Source organism: Diceros bicornis, chromosome 38 (assembly GCF_020826845.1).
Source record: "Diceros bicornis minor isolate mBicDic1 chromosome 38, mDicBic1.mat.cur, whole genome shotgun sequence".
In the NCBI taxonomy this organism is placed as follows: Eukaryota; Metazoa; Chordata; class Mammalia; order Perissodactyla; family Rhinocerotidae; genus Diceros; species Diceros bicornis.
In genome coordinates, this window is record NC_080777.1 from 4967974 (window position 1) to 4984865 (window position 16892).

Here is a 16892-nt window from a genome sequence, read left to right on the forward strand (position 1 = left end):
GCCTCCCTGAGCCTCAGATTCCTGAACAATGACCGTGAAAACAACAGCACCCTCTGGTTATTAGAGCTCACCTCCTGCCAGACACCAAGCCCAGCCCTTATCTCATTTCATCCTGTCTCAGCCCTCCAAGGAGGGGACCGTTATCGTCCTCATGCTGCAGATAAGTTCCTGGAGGGCAAGTAAGTTGCCCAAGGTCACAGGGCTTGTAAGTGATCTGACTCTCCGGGCTTCTTGAGCAAGACGGTGTGTGTTGATTCAGACGGCCAACAAGAAGCCTGGACGCAGGGGCACTCGATAAGCCTCGTGTCCCTCAGCCGGGACGCCCGGGGAGGACGCAGGTGTGTGGGCAGCTGCCTGTCACCTGAACGGGGCGGCTGCCCCGCCTTTCCCACCGGGGATGACGATGCTGAGGGCGGAAGGCAAAGGCTGCGCGGAGGGGAAGATCCAAGTGCTTCCCTCTAACCAACACTCAGCTGCTCTGTTCTGTGAACACATGGAACCGCCCGCCACAGCTGGCACGGGCGCCGAGCCGGGTCGGGGTCTGTGGCCGGGGGTCTCCCCGCACAGGAGTCCCACCAGAGTCAGGCTGCCTGCGCGCTCAGCGGTTAGCGCCTGGCGCCCTCTAGTGGCGCAGGGGAGCCGTTCCTCTGCCGCTGGGCAGGGAACGCGCTTTCCTCGTGGACCCGCCGAGGAGGGGGCATTTTTAGGAGCCGCCCGCTGTCCCTGGGAGCTCGGCTGTGAGACGCCGGGGGGGAATTGGAAAGAGGACTTAGCATCCGGAGGCTGGGATTCTGGCCCCAGCTCCCCAGCTGCCTTAGATAAGTGTCTTGGGTTCTTCATGGGGGAGACGGGGATGCCCACGCCCTCCCCACCTGCCTCCCGGGATCGCTGTGAGAATCCCATTGGATCTGATGAGTGACAGCACCTTGTCGGCTCCAAAGCGCTACTGAAGAGCAACATACTGTGTTCACGAGAAGACAACTCAGTGTAAGTCCAGGATGCTCAGGACCAGTGAGGGGCGGGGAGTGGGGAGGATCTGGGGCGGAGGAGCCGCGGAGAAGCGGAGGCACCCCCAGGAGAGGGGGTGGTGTGCGCAAGACCGCGAGGGCGGTGGGGTCAGCAGAGACAGACACATCTGTTAGGGCAAAGGGAGCCTGATGGGGAGATGGGGTCACGGTGTCGGCAAAGGAAGTCCATGAATGCTCGTCTGGTTCCTTTCTCTTAATTCAAAAGGCAGGTAGGAGTGAAGCAGGTTATATTTGCTTCTATCAAACAGAGAAAATTAAAATGTCTGCTTCTCTGAGCGGGTTTCCAGTGGCTTGGTACCCTCAAAACAAGGTCCCCCCACCCCCTCAACCAAGGCTGTAGGGAGGCCGGTCCTGACTCTCTGTTCTGGTCTCTTTCTGGGGCACCTGCCAGCGAGCCCTGCAGCACTGTCCCCTGCCTACAGCCCCCACTCCTCACCCAGCTGAGTTTTCCAGTCCAGTCAGAGCAGTGAGGTGGCAATGCCCGCCTGGGGCAGGACAGTTCAGGGCTTCAGGAAATGGGTCTGGGTTTTAGGTACCTGGGCCTTTCCCCTTACATCTGCAAACCTCAGTGTTCCCATCAGTAAAATGGGGAAATAATAACTGGGTCATAATTATTCAATTAGAGATTGAATGAGCTTATGTGTCTTGCACGTGCCACATTGTGCCTGTGCCTTACGAAGAAAACACCTGTTAGTTCATTAAGGCAGTGTCTGCGTCTTAGGTCATATATGAGAGCTCAACGAGGAACACCGGGCGGGCTTCCCATCTCGGGAAAGAAGAGACCTTGCAGTGCCTGGGGTGCAGAAAGGGGAGGCGCTGTGACTCCAGCTACGCTAAGTCTTTACCCAAAACAACAACCAGCCTGGGAGAAGCACGGGCAATTATTGTTATTTTTCCATTTTAATGAAATAATAATAAATTGAAACTGAAACCGACTAATGACTTGCCTGAGGTCACCTGGCCAGTGAAGATGAGAACCCAGTCCTTTGCTCTGGTACCAGAAATTTACTAACTCAGCTAGTTAATATTCACATATCTTAGAATTCAGGGTGGACCAGTAACTGAGAGGTGCACACACACCCCCCAAAGATGACTCATCAGTTGTTTTTCATCCCAGAGGCAGAGATTTCTCAGCCTGTCCAGGTCACCCGCTGTTGAAGGACCTCGATCGATAGGAAAGTCTCTGAGTTCCCACCAAACCCCTCATGTTGCTGCCCCAGCCCCCCGAGTGCCCTTTCGGTGGTCTTTATTTTTAAGGAAGACAGAATATTTATCCATGTAATCCCTCCTAAAATTGAAAACTGTTATGAAATTGGTTTCCATCCCAACCTATGAAATGGCAGACGCCGCTGGGTGTCCACACGCTGAAGAAGCTTTCGGGCATCCCTGGGGGTGGGACAGGGCGCACTAATAGAGGTGCCTGAGACAGAGGGGCCAGGATGGAAATCAGCCAAGAGTTCCCCACATCCCAGCCAACCGAGCAGAAGCACAGCAGTTCAGAAGCGCTCAATAAACACTTGTTGATTGAATAAGAGAAAGTCGGAACCTAACCAACAGTGGATTACCAGATCCAAAGACAGGCTGGGAGCTGCCCAGGGCTTCCACCCCAGTAAATCAGAGGCCTCCTTCGGCACAGCAAGGAACAGCCCAACCTGACATTTTAGCAGAAGAGTTGTCATTCATTCATTCATCCATCCATTCAGCTGTGTTTATTGCCTGTCATGCACTAGGACCGGAGGAATGATGTATGACCCAGCCTGTTTCCCCGGGAGCACCCACTCTGGTGGGGGAGACAGACAGGCAGGAGATGATTACCACACAACGTGACAGATATCAGTGGGGAGGAGGCCCAGGTGCCCAGAGCCGGGCTCCAGCCCATCTTGGAGGCTAGAGGCAGAGGGGGGCGAGGGGGAGAGAAGAGACTGGGGCACGGAGGACCTGTCTGCCTGCCTTTGCCAAGGAAGACATTCTCATGCTCAGGTATTCCTGGACACAGATCGAGAGCAGCCCTGACTGCCCACCTGGGGCGACATGTCCTGTAGAGCCCGGCCAGCCAGGGCAGCCGGCAGCTCCCGAGGGTTTGCAAAAGGTATTTTGTGAGTGGGTTACACCTTCATGTGACTCCTAATCAATACAGTGGGAAAAGGTTTATAATGAAATGTCTCACCCCTGCCCCATCTACCACATCCCTCCCACCCCGTCCCCTCCCACACGTACCCCTTTTCTTGGTTTTTTGTGTATCCTAGAGTTTCTTTATCCAATTTCCTATTTTCCTCCTTTCTTACATAAAAGTAGTATCCTATCCACTCTGGCTATGACCTTGAAAAGAGGTGCATTTCATTTTCAAAATGCACTGAGTTCACGCAGTCACCATATCCGTTTCTGCCTGTGTTCTGGTTTGTTGCTAAAAGTGAAGCACAGGTCAAGGCTTTAAGGCATTTTGATTCTATGCGCAGAAAGGCCTGTCTACACCGCCTGGTGCAGTGAGGGGAGCACAGTCAGCCTCTCCGGTGTCCCTAACGAGAGCGTTGCTTAGTAACGGTCACACAGGGACACGAGGACTCAGGTCGTGTTTGTGTTCCCGCTCGGCCTGCCAGTGGGAGCAGGGAAACATTTTCTGATCTCTTAACTACGGAGACCACGCCTGCTTATGGCCATCAGCCATGTAAGGAAAAGAAACAAGAAAGAAATCAAGTGAGAAGTCGACCTCCATCCACTTCCCAAAGTAACTATCGTGAACAGTGGGGGCAGGGGGTTTGCCCCCATTTTATAGGAGAGCAAAGTGAGGATAAGGAAGTGTTTTCTGGGGTCCTGGGGGATCCAGTTATGGGACGGGGCTGGAGGGCTGCTCTAGGCCGGCTGCCCAGGGGTCCTGAGGGCAGAGGAGGGAGGGAGCCAGGACGGGGCGGGGGGTGGTTAGCACCCGTCCTTCCTCTCTCACCCCTCCCTGCTGCCTTTTTCTCTGCCTCCCCATTTCCAGATCTCCTCTGTGTCCACGTCTGTGCTCGGCCCTCGTGCAACTCAGGACGAGGAGTCTTACCGACGGGGGCACACCCAGGCCTCGCGGACGCTCAGCACAGAGGGCTCAGCGCCTACCTGTGGGAAAGGCTGCGCTGACCTGCACGCTGGCTCTTACTGCTGAAAGGCTTGCAGGGGGCATTCGCCTGCCTTCCTGTGGCTCAGGACACGAGCTCCAGGACCTCCGTCCAGGGCCTGATGCACTGGGGGGCCCCCTGCCCACCTCAGGGAGTGGCCAGCCCCTGGCTCTGCCTGCCTGCAGCTCCAGCCCCGGGGCCGGGCCGCCCTGGGAGAAGGTGGGCAGCTGGGAGGGGCCGGCCTGGGGAGAGATGGCCAGAACTGTCTTCCAGGGGATGACCCTGCCCTCCCTCTCCCTGGGGACTGGAGGCGCAGCCACCTCCAGGCAAGTCTGGCCCTGACCGCACTGTCAAAGCTCAGAAGGGAAGGACAGGGGTCCTGGGCAAGGGGGAGCTCACCTGAGCCAGGTGGACCCCCCACACGAAGACATAAACCCGGGCCAGGCAGGTGGTAAGTCCTCAGTCAATGTGTTGGTGGATCTGGGCCTGGGAAGGGGCAGGGGAGAGAGGAGGGGACAGTCTCCTGTCACCTGGGACAGCTCGCCGACAGCTCACCAGCCAGCCTAGAGCAGAGAGGACAGATTGGGTATCGGATGTGGACTTGACTCCTGGTACTACTGGCTAATGGAAAGGTGGGCAAGTTATTTCCGTTTTTTTAAAAGCTTTATGAACTGTAATTTACACATCATAAAATCCACCCACTTTAAGTGTACAATTCAACGACTGTATGTTCAGTTGTGCACCCATCACCCCAACCTTATTTTCAACCATTTCCACCACTCTAAACAGAAACCTCGCGCTCTTCCCACTCCCACCCCAGCCCCAGGCAACCACTGTCTCTGTCTCTGTCGATTCGCATTTTCTGGACATTTCATACAAATGCATTCATACAAATTTCATTCATATAATTTATGGTCTTTTGCGACTGGCTTCTTTCACTTCTATTTTTTGAGGTTCATCATGTTGTAGGTGTTGGTACTTCCTTTGCATTGCTGGATGATATCCCATCGCGTGGGTGTGACACATTTTGTTTACCCATTCACCAGTAGATGGACACTGGGGTTGTTTCCACTTCTTGAGTATTATGAATATGCTGCCATGAACATTCACATGCAGGATTTGTGTGGACATGTGTTTATTTCTCTTAGGCAGCTATCTAGGAGTGGAACTGCTGGGTCATATGGTAACTCTATGTTTAACCTTTCGAGGAACTACCAGGCTGTTTTTGTGTGTGTGTGTGTGTGAGGAAGATCAGCCCTGAGCTAACGTCCATGCCAATTCTCCTCTTTTTGCTGAGGAAGGCTGGCCCTGGGGTAACATCCGTACCCAACTTCCTCTACTTTATGTGGGACGCCAGCCACAGCATGGCCTGACTAAGTGATGCATGGGTGCGCACCCAGGATCCGGTGCACACCCGGGATCCAAACCCGGGCCGGCAGTAGCAGAGCGCGTGCACTTAATCACTAAGCCACGGGGCCGGCCCTCATTTGCCATTTGTGTATCTCCTTTGGTGAAACGTCTACTTGAGCGCAACTTCTTCAGCCTCTCTGAGGTTCCCCTTACTCTTAATTATACCCAGCTCCTCAGGCCATGAGATTTTATGTAAAGAGTTTGCAAAGGGCTTACCATATAATGGGGCTTAAAAATGACAGCTCTTAGTATTGTGGAACTCGTCACTTTGGCCCCATGGCAAGAGCCTTCCCCACGGGCCCTCAGGTTTGGAGTTGGAGCCAGGGCTGCAGGAGGGTGAAGGACGAGCATCACTTGCAGGAGGGTGGTTCCACCACGTTCTACGTTCTGTTGAGCAATTCCACAAGGTCCCGTTTCATACCCACCAGCACCTTTTGAGGAAGCATGACCTCCACATTTATGGATGGGGATCAAACCTTGAGGTCAGAGACATTTAGTAAGTTCTCCAAGGTCGCTGAGTTGAAAGTGGTAGAAACTAAGATTTGAACTCAGCGCTGACGCTGATGCCAATGCCGCAGGCAGCGAGCTCCAGGGGAGAAGCGCCGGGCTCAGCGGCCCCCATGGGGAAACCACAGGCCCGGTGCAGCCGTGTGGACGGCACACCCAGCCTCGGCTTCTGGGAGGCAGCAGAGCCAGTGGCTAAGAACAGGGACGGCCCCACCACTGACCACAGCTCACCTGGGGTCAGCGGCTTACCCCCTCTAGGCCTCAGCATCTTCTGCAACATGAGGAAGAGAACAGCTCCTCCCTCAGAGGGCGGCTGGAGGAGCCAACGCTTAGCCAGGTGCCTGGGCCCACAAAGCAGGCAGCTTCCTCCCGTGTCTGGGCTCCTGCCTCCCCCCACCTAGGCCACTTGGCTCTCCTCTGCCACGAGCGTGGGCCCATCCTAGGACACAACCTCCTGAGCCTGATCCTGGGGGCCGGGCTGGAGCAGAGCGTCATTACAGCTCTCGGGCCCGGGCCCTTAGTTCCTCTCATCCCTACTTCGTGCCCTTAGACAGTGCTCCCCACAGAAGCAGGGACCACCTGGTAAGGAAGGGCCTTGAGTTCTCCAGACTTAAGATTAAGCCTAAGAAAAGCAGGGCAAGAAGAACTAAAACTTTATTAAAGTAGCTACACTTGGCAGCACTGAAGAGCACGTTTTCAGTGGTACACCTAGGAAGCAAGACTTAAAGATAAGCATAGTCTCATTTCATGCATTTCTGATTAATTATGACAATTCTAAGTTGCTCACTTTAAATTGAAAGAAAAAAGCCCTCATCATGTTTTGTACCTCTCACCTCCCTCACTTGGCATCAGCTGACCCTGCCTGGGCTCCACTTGGTCCTCTGGGGGGACCTTCCTACCGAGCCTCTCTCTCCTGCAACAGTGGGAGGCGTGCAGGCTGCACCTGGCTTCCAGCATTGACCATCCCTTCAGAGCGTCTTCCAACATTGGTCCGAAGAGATTTAAGGAGGTTTTTTTGTGTGTGTGTGAGGAAGATCAGCCCTGAGCTAACATCCATGCCAATCCTCCTCTTTTTGCTGAGGAAAACTGGCCCTGAGCTAACATCTGTGCCCATCTTCCTCCACTTTATGTGGGACGTCGCCACAGCATGGCCTGACAAGTCGTGTGTTGGTGCACGCCTGGGATCTGAACCTGGGCTGCCAGCAGTGGAGCATGCGTACTTAACCACTACGCCACGGGGCTGGCCCCAACTTAAGGAGGTTTTATAACAAGGATCTGAAAACTGAAAATCAGAGCCTGCCCTCTCCCTGCACGGTTCCTCAGTCAAGGGCTCTGGTCACAGACGAGGGCAGAGGCTGCCTTAGTCCTTCTTGCCTCCCGGGGCCGGGTTTCTTGTGAGGAGCGTCCCTGAGCCGGAGGGGGTCAGTGTGGACACTGTGGGGGACTCCAGCTTCACTCTGTCCAGGAGGGTCTTCTTGAGGGCGGCTGGGGAGATCTTTTCCTGGTCAGCCATGGACTGCAGCTCTCTGCAGACAAAGCCCCAGAGGGGTTGAAGGAGGAAGGCAATCAACCTCGGAGCCAGAATTTCACGAGGCTTCCCGTCCACAGAACCCCAACCCTTGTTGACTTGAGAGCACCAAAAATCAGAACCCCCAACCAAGTAATCCCCAAGCTTCTCAGAACACGGATGGGTTACTACACAGATGTAGAGCTCCAAGTGGTACCTGTGATCATATGGGGAGAGAGAGTGGAAAATCACAGGGTCTGGAACCATGGACTTGAAGTCAAATGCTGCCTCCATCACTTCCCAGCTGCTTGACCTTGGGAAAATCCTCTCTGACCCTCAACCTCCTCATCTATACATCAAAGCTTATCCCAGCTGTCAGAACTGTGGCGAGAATTAGATGAAGTAGGGCCTGTAAACCCTTAGCTGAAGTCTAATTAATCGTGGTTATTAACAGAGCACAGACTCCAACACTGCTAACGGGACCAAAGACGGCAGGTTGTGGAGGCCGGCGCCCGGCCCACACCAGCGGCCGCCTGGGAGTGGAGGGCCGGCGCGGAGGAGGAGAGCGACCCACCGTGTGCGGACGCAGGAGGCCTCCACCGCGTTGATGAGCAGGGAGCGGAAGCCCCCACTCTCTAGGAAGTGCAGGGCGTGGATGGTGGCCCCCCCGGGGGAGCAGACGTTGTCTTTGAGCTGGCCTGGATGCTGCTCCGAGTCCAGCAGCATCTTGGCAGCCCCCTACGGCAGGAAGCGGGCATTAGAGGAGAGAGATGCTGCTGCCCCTCGGGAGGGGGAAGCCCACCGCTCTTCCCCAATCCCCATCCCAGCTTCCCAGCCAACCCCTGCCCCCAGCTCAGTGACCCACGGGAACCCCCATCCCACACCCCGGTCCAGAACACGCAGGGGGCAGATACTGACCAGCAAGGCCTGGGCCCCCAGTCGGACCGCCAGGCGCCGCGGCAGGCCCATCTTCACCCCACCGTCGGCCAAGGCGTCCAGGGCCATGAACGCCTGCAGAGACCCTCACTGAGTCCCGGCCGCGGGCCCTCAAGGGCGCCCCCTCGAGTCTGCTTTTCCCGATGACTGGAACTAGCTCCAGGGGTCAGCCTCCTCCACCAGTCGCACCCAAGAGGTGGGCGGCACCCCAGCCCGAGCCTGCCCGCCAGCCCATCCTGATCATCTGGGTGCCCAGAAGCTGAGGAAGTGTACGAGGGCCTTACGTAGGCAGGCCCGCTGCCGCTGAGCCCCGTGACGGCGTCGATCAGGTCTTCCTCCACCTCAGTGCAGAAGCCCACGCTGCTCATGAGCTGCTCCAGCAGCCGCCCATCCTCCACCAGGGCGTGGGTGCCCGTGGCGTACACCGTGGCGCCCTCCCGCACCACCACAGGCGTGTTGGTCATGCAGCGAATCACCTTGGGGGCCGGCTGGAACGCCATCAGCTTCTGCGCAAGGAAGAGGGCCGAGTGGGTTGCCAGGGCACAGCTCCCACAGGCACCCACCCCTCCCCTCACACAGGGACACCAGGGCTGAGACGGGCACCTTCTCCACAGAGCTGATGGTGACACCGGCCGCACAGGAGACCACGATGTGCCTGGCCTGGACGTCGGCCCCGATCTCGTCCAGGATGAAGGGGATGATGTGCGGCTTCACGGCCAGGAACAGCACGTCGCTGTGCCTCACTGTCTCCTTGTTGCTCCGGGTCAGGTTCACACCCATCTTCTGCAGGAGGAGACTGCCGGCTCACAGCGAGGGGCAGCCTCACCAGGCCCAGGCCCTCGCAAGGAGCGGCTCAACCGCCAAGCCCACTCTGCCGGCTGCAGCCTGAATTCCCTGCTCTGTCACCCCAGGGTCTGCCCCTACCCCCACTGGCACAGAGCTTTCCAGCGCTGCTGCTGAGCAAGTGCGCACAGATGCAGGGTATGGACAAGCTTCTCCATGGCACCCAGGAAATGGCTGTCTCCCACCCCACCACTCCTCTGGCACCCAAGGCACCCCTCTGCCAGGTAAGAAGGTTCCATGGCTGGAAAGTGGGCAAGGGAAAGATGAAATGGTAGTGCCCGACAGCCAGAAGCAGAGCGGGGTCAGGCCTTATCCCAGCCCCGGACACTTGCTCATCAGCCTGCATGGTCTCCCTGTGGTCCAGGGGCGGGCTGGAGGACACCGCCCCTCCAGGACTGCAAACTGAGAAGCGGGGCCCTCCAGAGCTAGGAACAGGGCACAGGACACCACCTGTCACCTCATTACACGTCCTCCCCCACACTGCCCAGGCTGGGGGTGAAGACTTGGGACATTCTTCTATTAAGAGAGGAACAGCTAACTCATCAGGCTCTTTCTCCACACGCTCATTCATGCTCAGAATAACTCAGGGAAGTGGCTCCTGTGGTTTGCACTTTATAAATGAGGACACTGAGGCTCAGAGTAGCTGAGCACCGTAACGTCACACAGCTAGTCGATGAAGAAAAACGAGTATTTCTTGGGTACCTACTACGTGCCAGGTGCCCGCCACACACAAATACGTCAGTTAATCTTCTAACCACCCCAGCGTCCGGATCTGAACCCGAGTCCGCCTGCCTGGGTGCTCCCGCCACACCGAGCTGCCCCAGGGAAGGCGGGGGATCGTGATGCTGCTGGCGGGGGGTCCGCGCTGGCCACCAGCTCCGGGGCTCAGCTCATCAGGCCACCCTTCTGCTGGGCCTCCACCCCCTTCCCCACCCCCCCGCCCCCCTACCCTGAGCGCGGACACCGTGGGCAGGTCCAGTTCCGGGGAGCTGGCTATGATCTTGCGAGCCGAGAGGATGCCTGCAGAAGACGCGGCCTTTCAGCTGGGGCTCCCGGCCGGCGGTTCCCACGCTGTCCGCGGAGAGCAGGATGGCCCCACAACGCTCCCCCGGTGCCGGCCGCGCCTCCCCCGCCCCCGACGCGGGCAGAAGACTGGCTGCCTACCAGGACCCGCAGCCCCCGGAGCAAAGCCGCCTTCCTCACGCGCTCGTCCACGCCCGCGGGGCGGGGGCGGCGCCCAGCCCAGCCCAGCCCAGCCCAGGGCCCGCCGCGCCCGCGCGCGCTCACCCGCGGCCGTGAAGCCCCGCGCCAGGGCACAGGCCAGCTGGCCGGCGCCGATGAAGCCCACGCTCATGGCCCGGCTCCGCGTGTTCCGGCGGCCGGGGGCGCCCCGGGGGAAGGCGGAGAGGGCGAGGCAGCGGGCGGCGGCGCCCCGGGGCCGGATCCGGGGAGTCCCGCAGCTTCCGCCCGGGTCCGCGACCCTCCTCGCTCGCCCGCAGACCGCGCCGCAGAGCCAGGTGGGCCCGCCCCTCCAGGGCGGCCAATCCGCGGCCGGGAGCTCGGGGCGGGCCAATCCGCGGCCGGGCCGGGGCCGTGCGCCCGCCTCCTGCGCACGGGATTGGCCGGCGGACCCTCGGCCGCCGGGCGCGGAAGCCGGGATCTCCGCCTCGCGAGCGCCCCCTCCCGGCTGGCCCGGGGGCCCCGCCCCGCCCGAGGGTGGGGGGCGCGGTCCAGACCCCGTGGGCTCAGGGCGGAGGCCGGGCGGAGGGCTGGCTGGTACTGTTTCCGGCGCCGGCCACCAGCTGCCCGCCGTGGGCCAGGGGACGCCTCCAGGCTGCCGACTTGAGCGGCTGAGTGGCACCCTCCTGGCGGGGGCTCAGACGGGAGCGCGGAGACCCGTGGGCCCCGGCCGGGCGCCCCGGTGCCCGGGACCAGCGGGGCTGGAGCCGGGAGCCCCGCCTGCCCCGCTCCCTCCGGCCGCGCGGGGAGGCGGCGGGGGGCGCGGTGTCTTCACTGGAACGTGCACGGTTCCCGCGAGCTGGTCTCCTTCGCTAGGCTGCACAGAGGGTCGGTTCCTGTTTAGGAAACGATCGGCTCCTGAGGGCCTGGCTCAAGTGTGACAAGTCTGTGACTCCTCTTCCCCCCGCCCCCACCCCCGCTTGCTTTGAAAAGCTCCGCAAATGCGACGTTTCCTTTTCCTCAGTCGTCAATGTAAGGACTAGGGGAACAGGAGGCAGAGAAAAGCACAGAGGAAGGAGGTGGCGTCCCTCGAGGACTCGGAAGAGCCGCAGAGACCCTCAGTTCCCCTCCGCCTCTCCACCAGTGCTGCCACAGCCCTTTCCATGGAATCCGCACCCCCAACCCCAGCAGGGGCCGCCCTCTGCAGTTTCCCTCTAGTTGATCACGTTCCTGAGCAAGTCCCGGGTCCTCAGTTTCTGCACCCTGAAAAGTGAGGACCCAATATTTACTAGTAAGCAAAATAGTATTTCTGTAACTTTTTCTGATTAGAAAAGTGATACATGCATATTGAGGAAGATTTGGAAAATACAAAAAAAGTAAAAGCAAGAAGGTCAAAATCACCCATAATCACACTTCCTAAGGAGAGTTTTTTGCAAACAGTTTTGGTGTTTTTCCTCAGATTATTCTGTGCATACATATCTTTTCCATCATTGGAAATAAATGATATACATATGATTTTGAAATTTCTATACTAGATACATAAGCATTTTCCAATGTCACTGAAAAGTTATTTAAAACAAGATTTTAATGACTACTTAGCATGCCATTATATGGATGCACCATACTACTTCAGGTGTTCTCCCAAAGATCAACATTAAGTTTATTAATTCAATATATATTTGTTGAGCCAGGTTCTGGGGATACAGCTGTGAACAAAACAGAAGTCCCTATCCTCACAAAACTTACATCAATTTATAAAATTACTATTTGTTCTACTGTGATAAAATCTTTGCCTGACTTTATTTCCTTAGCGTGGATCCATACAAGTGAGATGTCGGGGTTCAGTGTGTAGAGGCTTTAAAGGCTCCCCATCGTGGCCATGTTGCAGCCTAGCCTAGTGGTCACCAGCATGCGCTCTGACACCGGAAACCCAGCAGTTCAGACTGGCTGAAGGAGGAGGAGGACTTTTGACCCCGCCCTCGGGAAAGGTACCGGGAGCACACTACCTAGAAGGAGCAGCTGCGTCACGGGCACCGCGGAGACTGGAACCAGACCCAGTGCTGCCAGCATCCCGCCTCTCTCCTTTGTCGCTCACCTGTACTTGCCTCCACGTGGCCTCTTCTTTCTTGCTGCAGGAGTCTCTGGCAGGCAGTGGGGAAGATGGGAGCCACCTTCCTGCACAGCTTCCCAGTGCTGCCTGTTCCCCTGAGGGACACTCGGGCTCCCCAGAGTACACTCGGGAGGCTGCAGGGTCCCTTTGCTCCCTGGCTCTGGCCTGCAGTACAGGAGGTTGTGCCAAAGCCGAATGTGTGTGTGTTGGGGTGGGGCGGGGTGTGGGGGACACTGGTGTCTCACTCCTGTCAGATCCCTTACACACATCCATCCCTTACCCAGTTGCCTTAGTGTCTCCTGCCTCAGCTTCTAGGAGTAGAGGAGAAATAGGAGGAGGACTACAAGAGCCTAGGAAAGGAGGCCATGTTGGTGACCCCCAATGCTGGCTTGACCCCCGCCCAGGGCAGGCCACGCAGGAGAGGGAGCAGCCATGGCGCTCGGTCCTCCTCACTAAGCTTGGACGTGTGAGACAGTGACCGGAAATGGTATTTTTGAGGGAACTTGGACATCTATTATCTTTTCATCTCTGAGGTTTAAAGTGTATATGTACAAAGTTTTTGATATATATTTTAATTGTAAGCAATCCCATTTCCTTTTCTCGTAATGACCATGCTGACTCTAGAGGCCCGTTTTGTTGGTGCAGGGGCCCCAGCGTGGCTCCCGTGGTGATTACGTCTCATGCCTGTGAAGTCCTTTGGGCACAAGTGTTGGATGGATGAGATGAGATGAGGGGAGGAAAGACCCGTCCTTCCCACCCAGCCACTTAGGACACACCTCAAGGAGGGCCCCAGCCTGGGACTGCCATCCTGCCGTGGATGTATCCTCTCCATGTCTGGCCCCTGTCTCCTTGGGTGCCCACTCTATCCTCTTACGCCATCTGAACAGAGAGAGAAGTCCAGAAAGAAGACAGGGGAGTTCACTAAGCTTCCAGGGCTGCCCGCCTTCACCCCTCTCCTCCGATCCTCTCCTCCACCAGCAGATGGTGCAGCTGCTTCTGCCGGCCCTCCCTCTCACCCCCCACCGTCTGCCCCCTCTCCCCCTCCAGCATGAAAGAGAAGAAGAGGTGGGGGGGGGTCGAGTGGATAGGATGGAAGTGGGCTGAGATTCTGTAATGACATGATGTAATAAGCTATTTGCTTATTTTCTGTGGCTTTTGCTCCAAATGAGAGGTTTGGGCTCTCACACGGTGAAGTGTGAAGTATCAACTCAGCATTCTTCATGGGGACTTCTAAGTCCTGTGCGCTCCCCTGCCTGGGCTTCAGATTTGGCAGAGATGATTCCAGGAACCCGTATGGGCATCCCACAGCTCCGCTGCCAGCAATTTCTGATGACTGGATAATGCTTCCTTTCTGCCTTCACTAGTCCAGGTTCTTCACTCTCAGGGTCCGTCTCTAAATAGCAGGCTCATCTCTTCTAAGAAATGATCCAGGGAATGAGGGAGAAGCCTGAGCCGCTCCCAGCCAGTCAAATGGCAAGTCCGCTTGAGCCCTCATCCCTCCTGATTTAGGGACCTCTCCAGGGAGGCACATTTTGCATGCATTTTTGCTTTTTGTTTGTTCGTTTATTACACCGATAATCCATGTTTATTGTAGATCAAATGGAAAAATGAACATTGCATTTAATCCCACCCCTAAAGAGAACCAATGTGACTCTTGGAATATAACTCAACACTTCTTTTTACTATGCAGTAAGGCACATCTGAAACTTGATTTTTCTTTTTTTTTTTTTTTTGATGAGGACGATTAGCCCTGAGCTAACATCTGCTGCCAAGCCTCCTCTTTTTGCTGAGGAAGATCGGCCCTGAGCTAACATCTGTGCCCATCTTCCTCTATTTTGTATGTGAGACACCACCACAGCATAGCTTGACAAGTGCATAGGTCCACACCTGTGATCCAAACCTGAGAATCCTGGGCCACAGAAGCAGAGTGTGTGAACTTAACCACTATGTCACCAGGCAGCATCCCTAATGTTTTCTTGCTTTGAGCTCTTGAAATTAAAATATGCCAATACTTTTCTTTTATTACACTCCCTTGTGTGACATAGAAAATATAGACAGTGATTTCTTTTTGAGATGAGAGATTGGGTTTTAGGTGAGGAGAGAAAGATCTTTCTTTTTCATGCTGTTCTCTCATTTTCCTTCACTAAGTAGGTTATTTATTTGTATTTTAAAGTCAATAGAGAGTTATCAAAGTCATGGGATGATTCAGGTTTTGCCCTCACAGTCACAGTAAAACCTACCTAGAATGGATTATTCTTTTTGTGTAATATTCCAATAGACTCCAATATGTTATTTCAAAAGTGCTTTTATATCTATGTTCTCAAACAACGTATCTACTTCTAGGTCTCCATTTTTCTGTTCTTTGTTGCATGTTAATTCAGAGTTGCATCCAAGGAAATACCCAATTTCCCTCATTTCTTAGATCTCTATGTGTTGGGAACTTGATTCATGAAAACGGACATGCCATTTGGGGCATCATCCTGTCAAGAGACCTTTTTCAGCATCAGTAATCTAACAGTAACCCACTGGTTGTCGGGTTTTGTCTCTGAGTGATCAAGCGTTCGTCCTTATTAAAATCCTTTTCATAATTACTTACCTTTGTCTCACAAATTTATCAGTTTCTGAGAGTGATGTGTTAAAAAGTAATATAGTATCTGTAGTATTTATGTTTTCCCTAAAAATGAGTTATTTTTTCAGTTGAACCTTCTTTCCTGTCTCCTACCATGTGGTAATCACCTGGGATTTTACTTAGTATGTGTTTTAATGTCTTGTTTTAAAACTAATACAATTTCAATACATTGATTTTTTTCTTTTCCTCATGACTCCTGTTGTGTTCGTCTGGGTTCACATTTCTCCTTCCCGACGTACATTCTTTACTGGTTCTCTCACTGGAGGCCTGTGGCGGTCAGCTTCAGAGTGTGTCCACAGTCAGAAAATGTCTTTATCTCTTTCTTTGACAGAGTTTGGCTAGGTATTTAATTTTGGTTCTGAGTACTTTTTTCCTTCTTTGTTGAGTTATTTAATGTTTCTGATCGTCCATGCCTTTAGCCATAAAATAGGAATAAAGCCCTCAAGGATGGTGACTATCACTGAGATAATGCAGCAGAGCTTGCCAATCACGTTGCTTTGCAGATATTAAGTAGTCAACAACGGCAGCTATTATTAGCATTTCTATAATCTTCAGAGAGGGCATTCTCAGAAAATGACTGCTTAAGACTGAGGAGGCAAAGCTCATACCAAAGAAAATGGATCGGGTGGCCTCAGTGTAACTTCAGTTCTTAGCCTTGGTATCTTCAGCTGTGGTCGACTGCACAGTGTGCAGAGATGACACAGTCTATTCCCGCAGATCCCAGGCAGGATGGCACAGCCAGCCTCATTCTGGGGGGCTTTGGGCTGCGTGTTGGGGACCCTCTGCTGTAACTGCGTAGTTGGATTCAGTGCAGAAAAAAAAGAAAAAACGACGGCCATGCCTTTCCCTCAGACATTCTCCCTGAGTTTTATTCATCTTTACGTCCAAAGCAGACACTGTCTGTGGCTTTGGTATTCCTCTGGGACTTGGGCTTCCCTCTGCTCCGCAGCAGTGGAGGTGAGGAGACCCCTGTCTAGAATTCAGAAGATTCCTTACAGCGCTTCTTCTACCCCATGCCCTGTGGTTAGAGTCAATGGAAAACTACAAGAAACCAATCCAGGCAGGACCACTGATGGCCCAGACCCTTCAGGAATGTGGGTTATGGTCCCCCAACCAGGCAAAGCAGAATGACCAGCTGAGGTGCTTGCTGAGGGCAGAGGAGATATGAAGCGGGTAATGGAAGAAGGTAGTTATAAATACCAGCTATGAAAAGGTGACCAACTACAGAAACATGCATTTGATGGTTATGAGTATTTCTTCTTTATTCCGTTCTAAGTTTGAGTGCATGATGTGTGTGCGTGTGTGTGTACGCTAAATTTATATCAAAGTAAAAAAGACGACTAGTGAAATAGTCTCTTGCTGCAAATGTGGGCCTCCTGTTGCTGACTCGCGTTCATTTTTGGCCATTCGAAGCCCAAAGATGCAATAAATTGTTCTCCTCGGCCACGTGGTAGACTCAAGACTTATTACATGTTGCTACACTTAGGGTCAGCTCTCAGGAGCCTCCCAGCCCTGGGAGAGAAACCCTTAGGAGACCTGTGCCTTCCTCCTGGCCCTGGCCTAGCCCTGGGACCTGGCACTCCTCTTTCCCTTTGGAGGGGAAGGACAGCCTTCCCAGTCTTTCCATCATCAAATCACTTTGCTGGAT

At 54.9% G+C, this 16892-nt stretch overlaps 2 protein-coding genes across 2 annotated transcripts; one reads left to right on the forward strand and one right to left on the reverse strand.

The window, feature by feature from the left end:
- Window positions 1-7297: 7297 nt before the first annotated feature.
- On the reverse strand, window positions 7298-10823 carry LOC131399379 (pyrroline-5-carboxylate reductase 2). The gene is made up of 7 exons (XM_058533561.1): window positions 10614-10823; window positions 10276-10346; window positions 9087-9266; window positions 8768-8989; window positions 8466-8558; window positions 8122-8285; window positions 7298-7566 (listed from the first exon to the last, which is right to left on the reverse strand). Exons 1-7 carry the CDS (start codon window positions 10678-10680, stop codon window positions 7401-7403), a joined length of 963 nt encoding a protein of 320 aa, XP_058389544.1. The 5' UTR covers window positions 10681-10823; the 3' UTR covers window positions 7298-7400.
- LOC131399540 (basic salivary proline-rich protein 1-like) lies at window positions 10679-11446 on the forward strand. The gene has a single exon (XM_058533889.1). The coding sequence runs from the start codon at window positions 10679-10681 to the stop codon at window positions 11444-11446; it is 768 nt and encodes a 255-aa protein (XP_058389872.1).
- Window positions 11447-16892: the final 5446 nt, after the last annotated feature.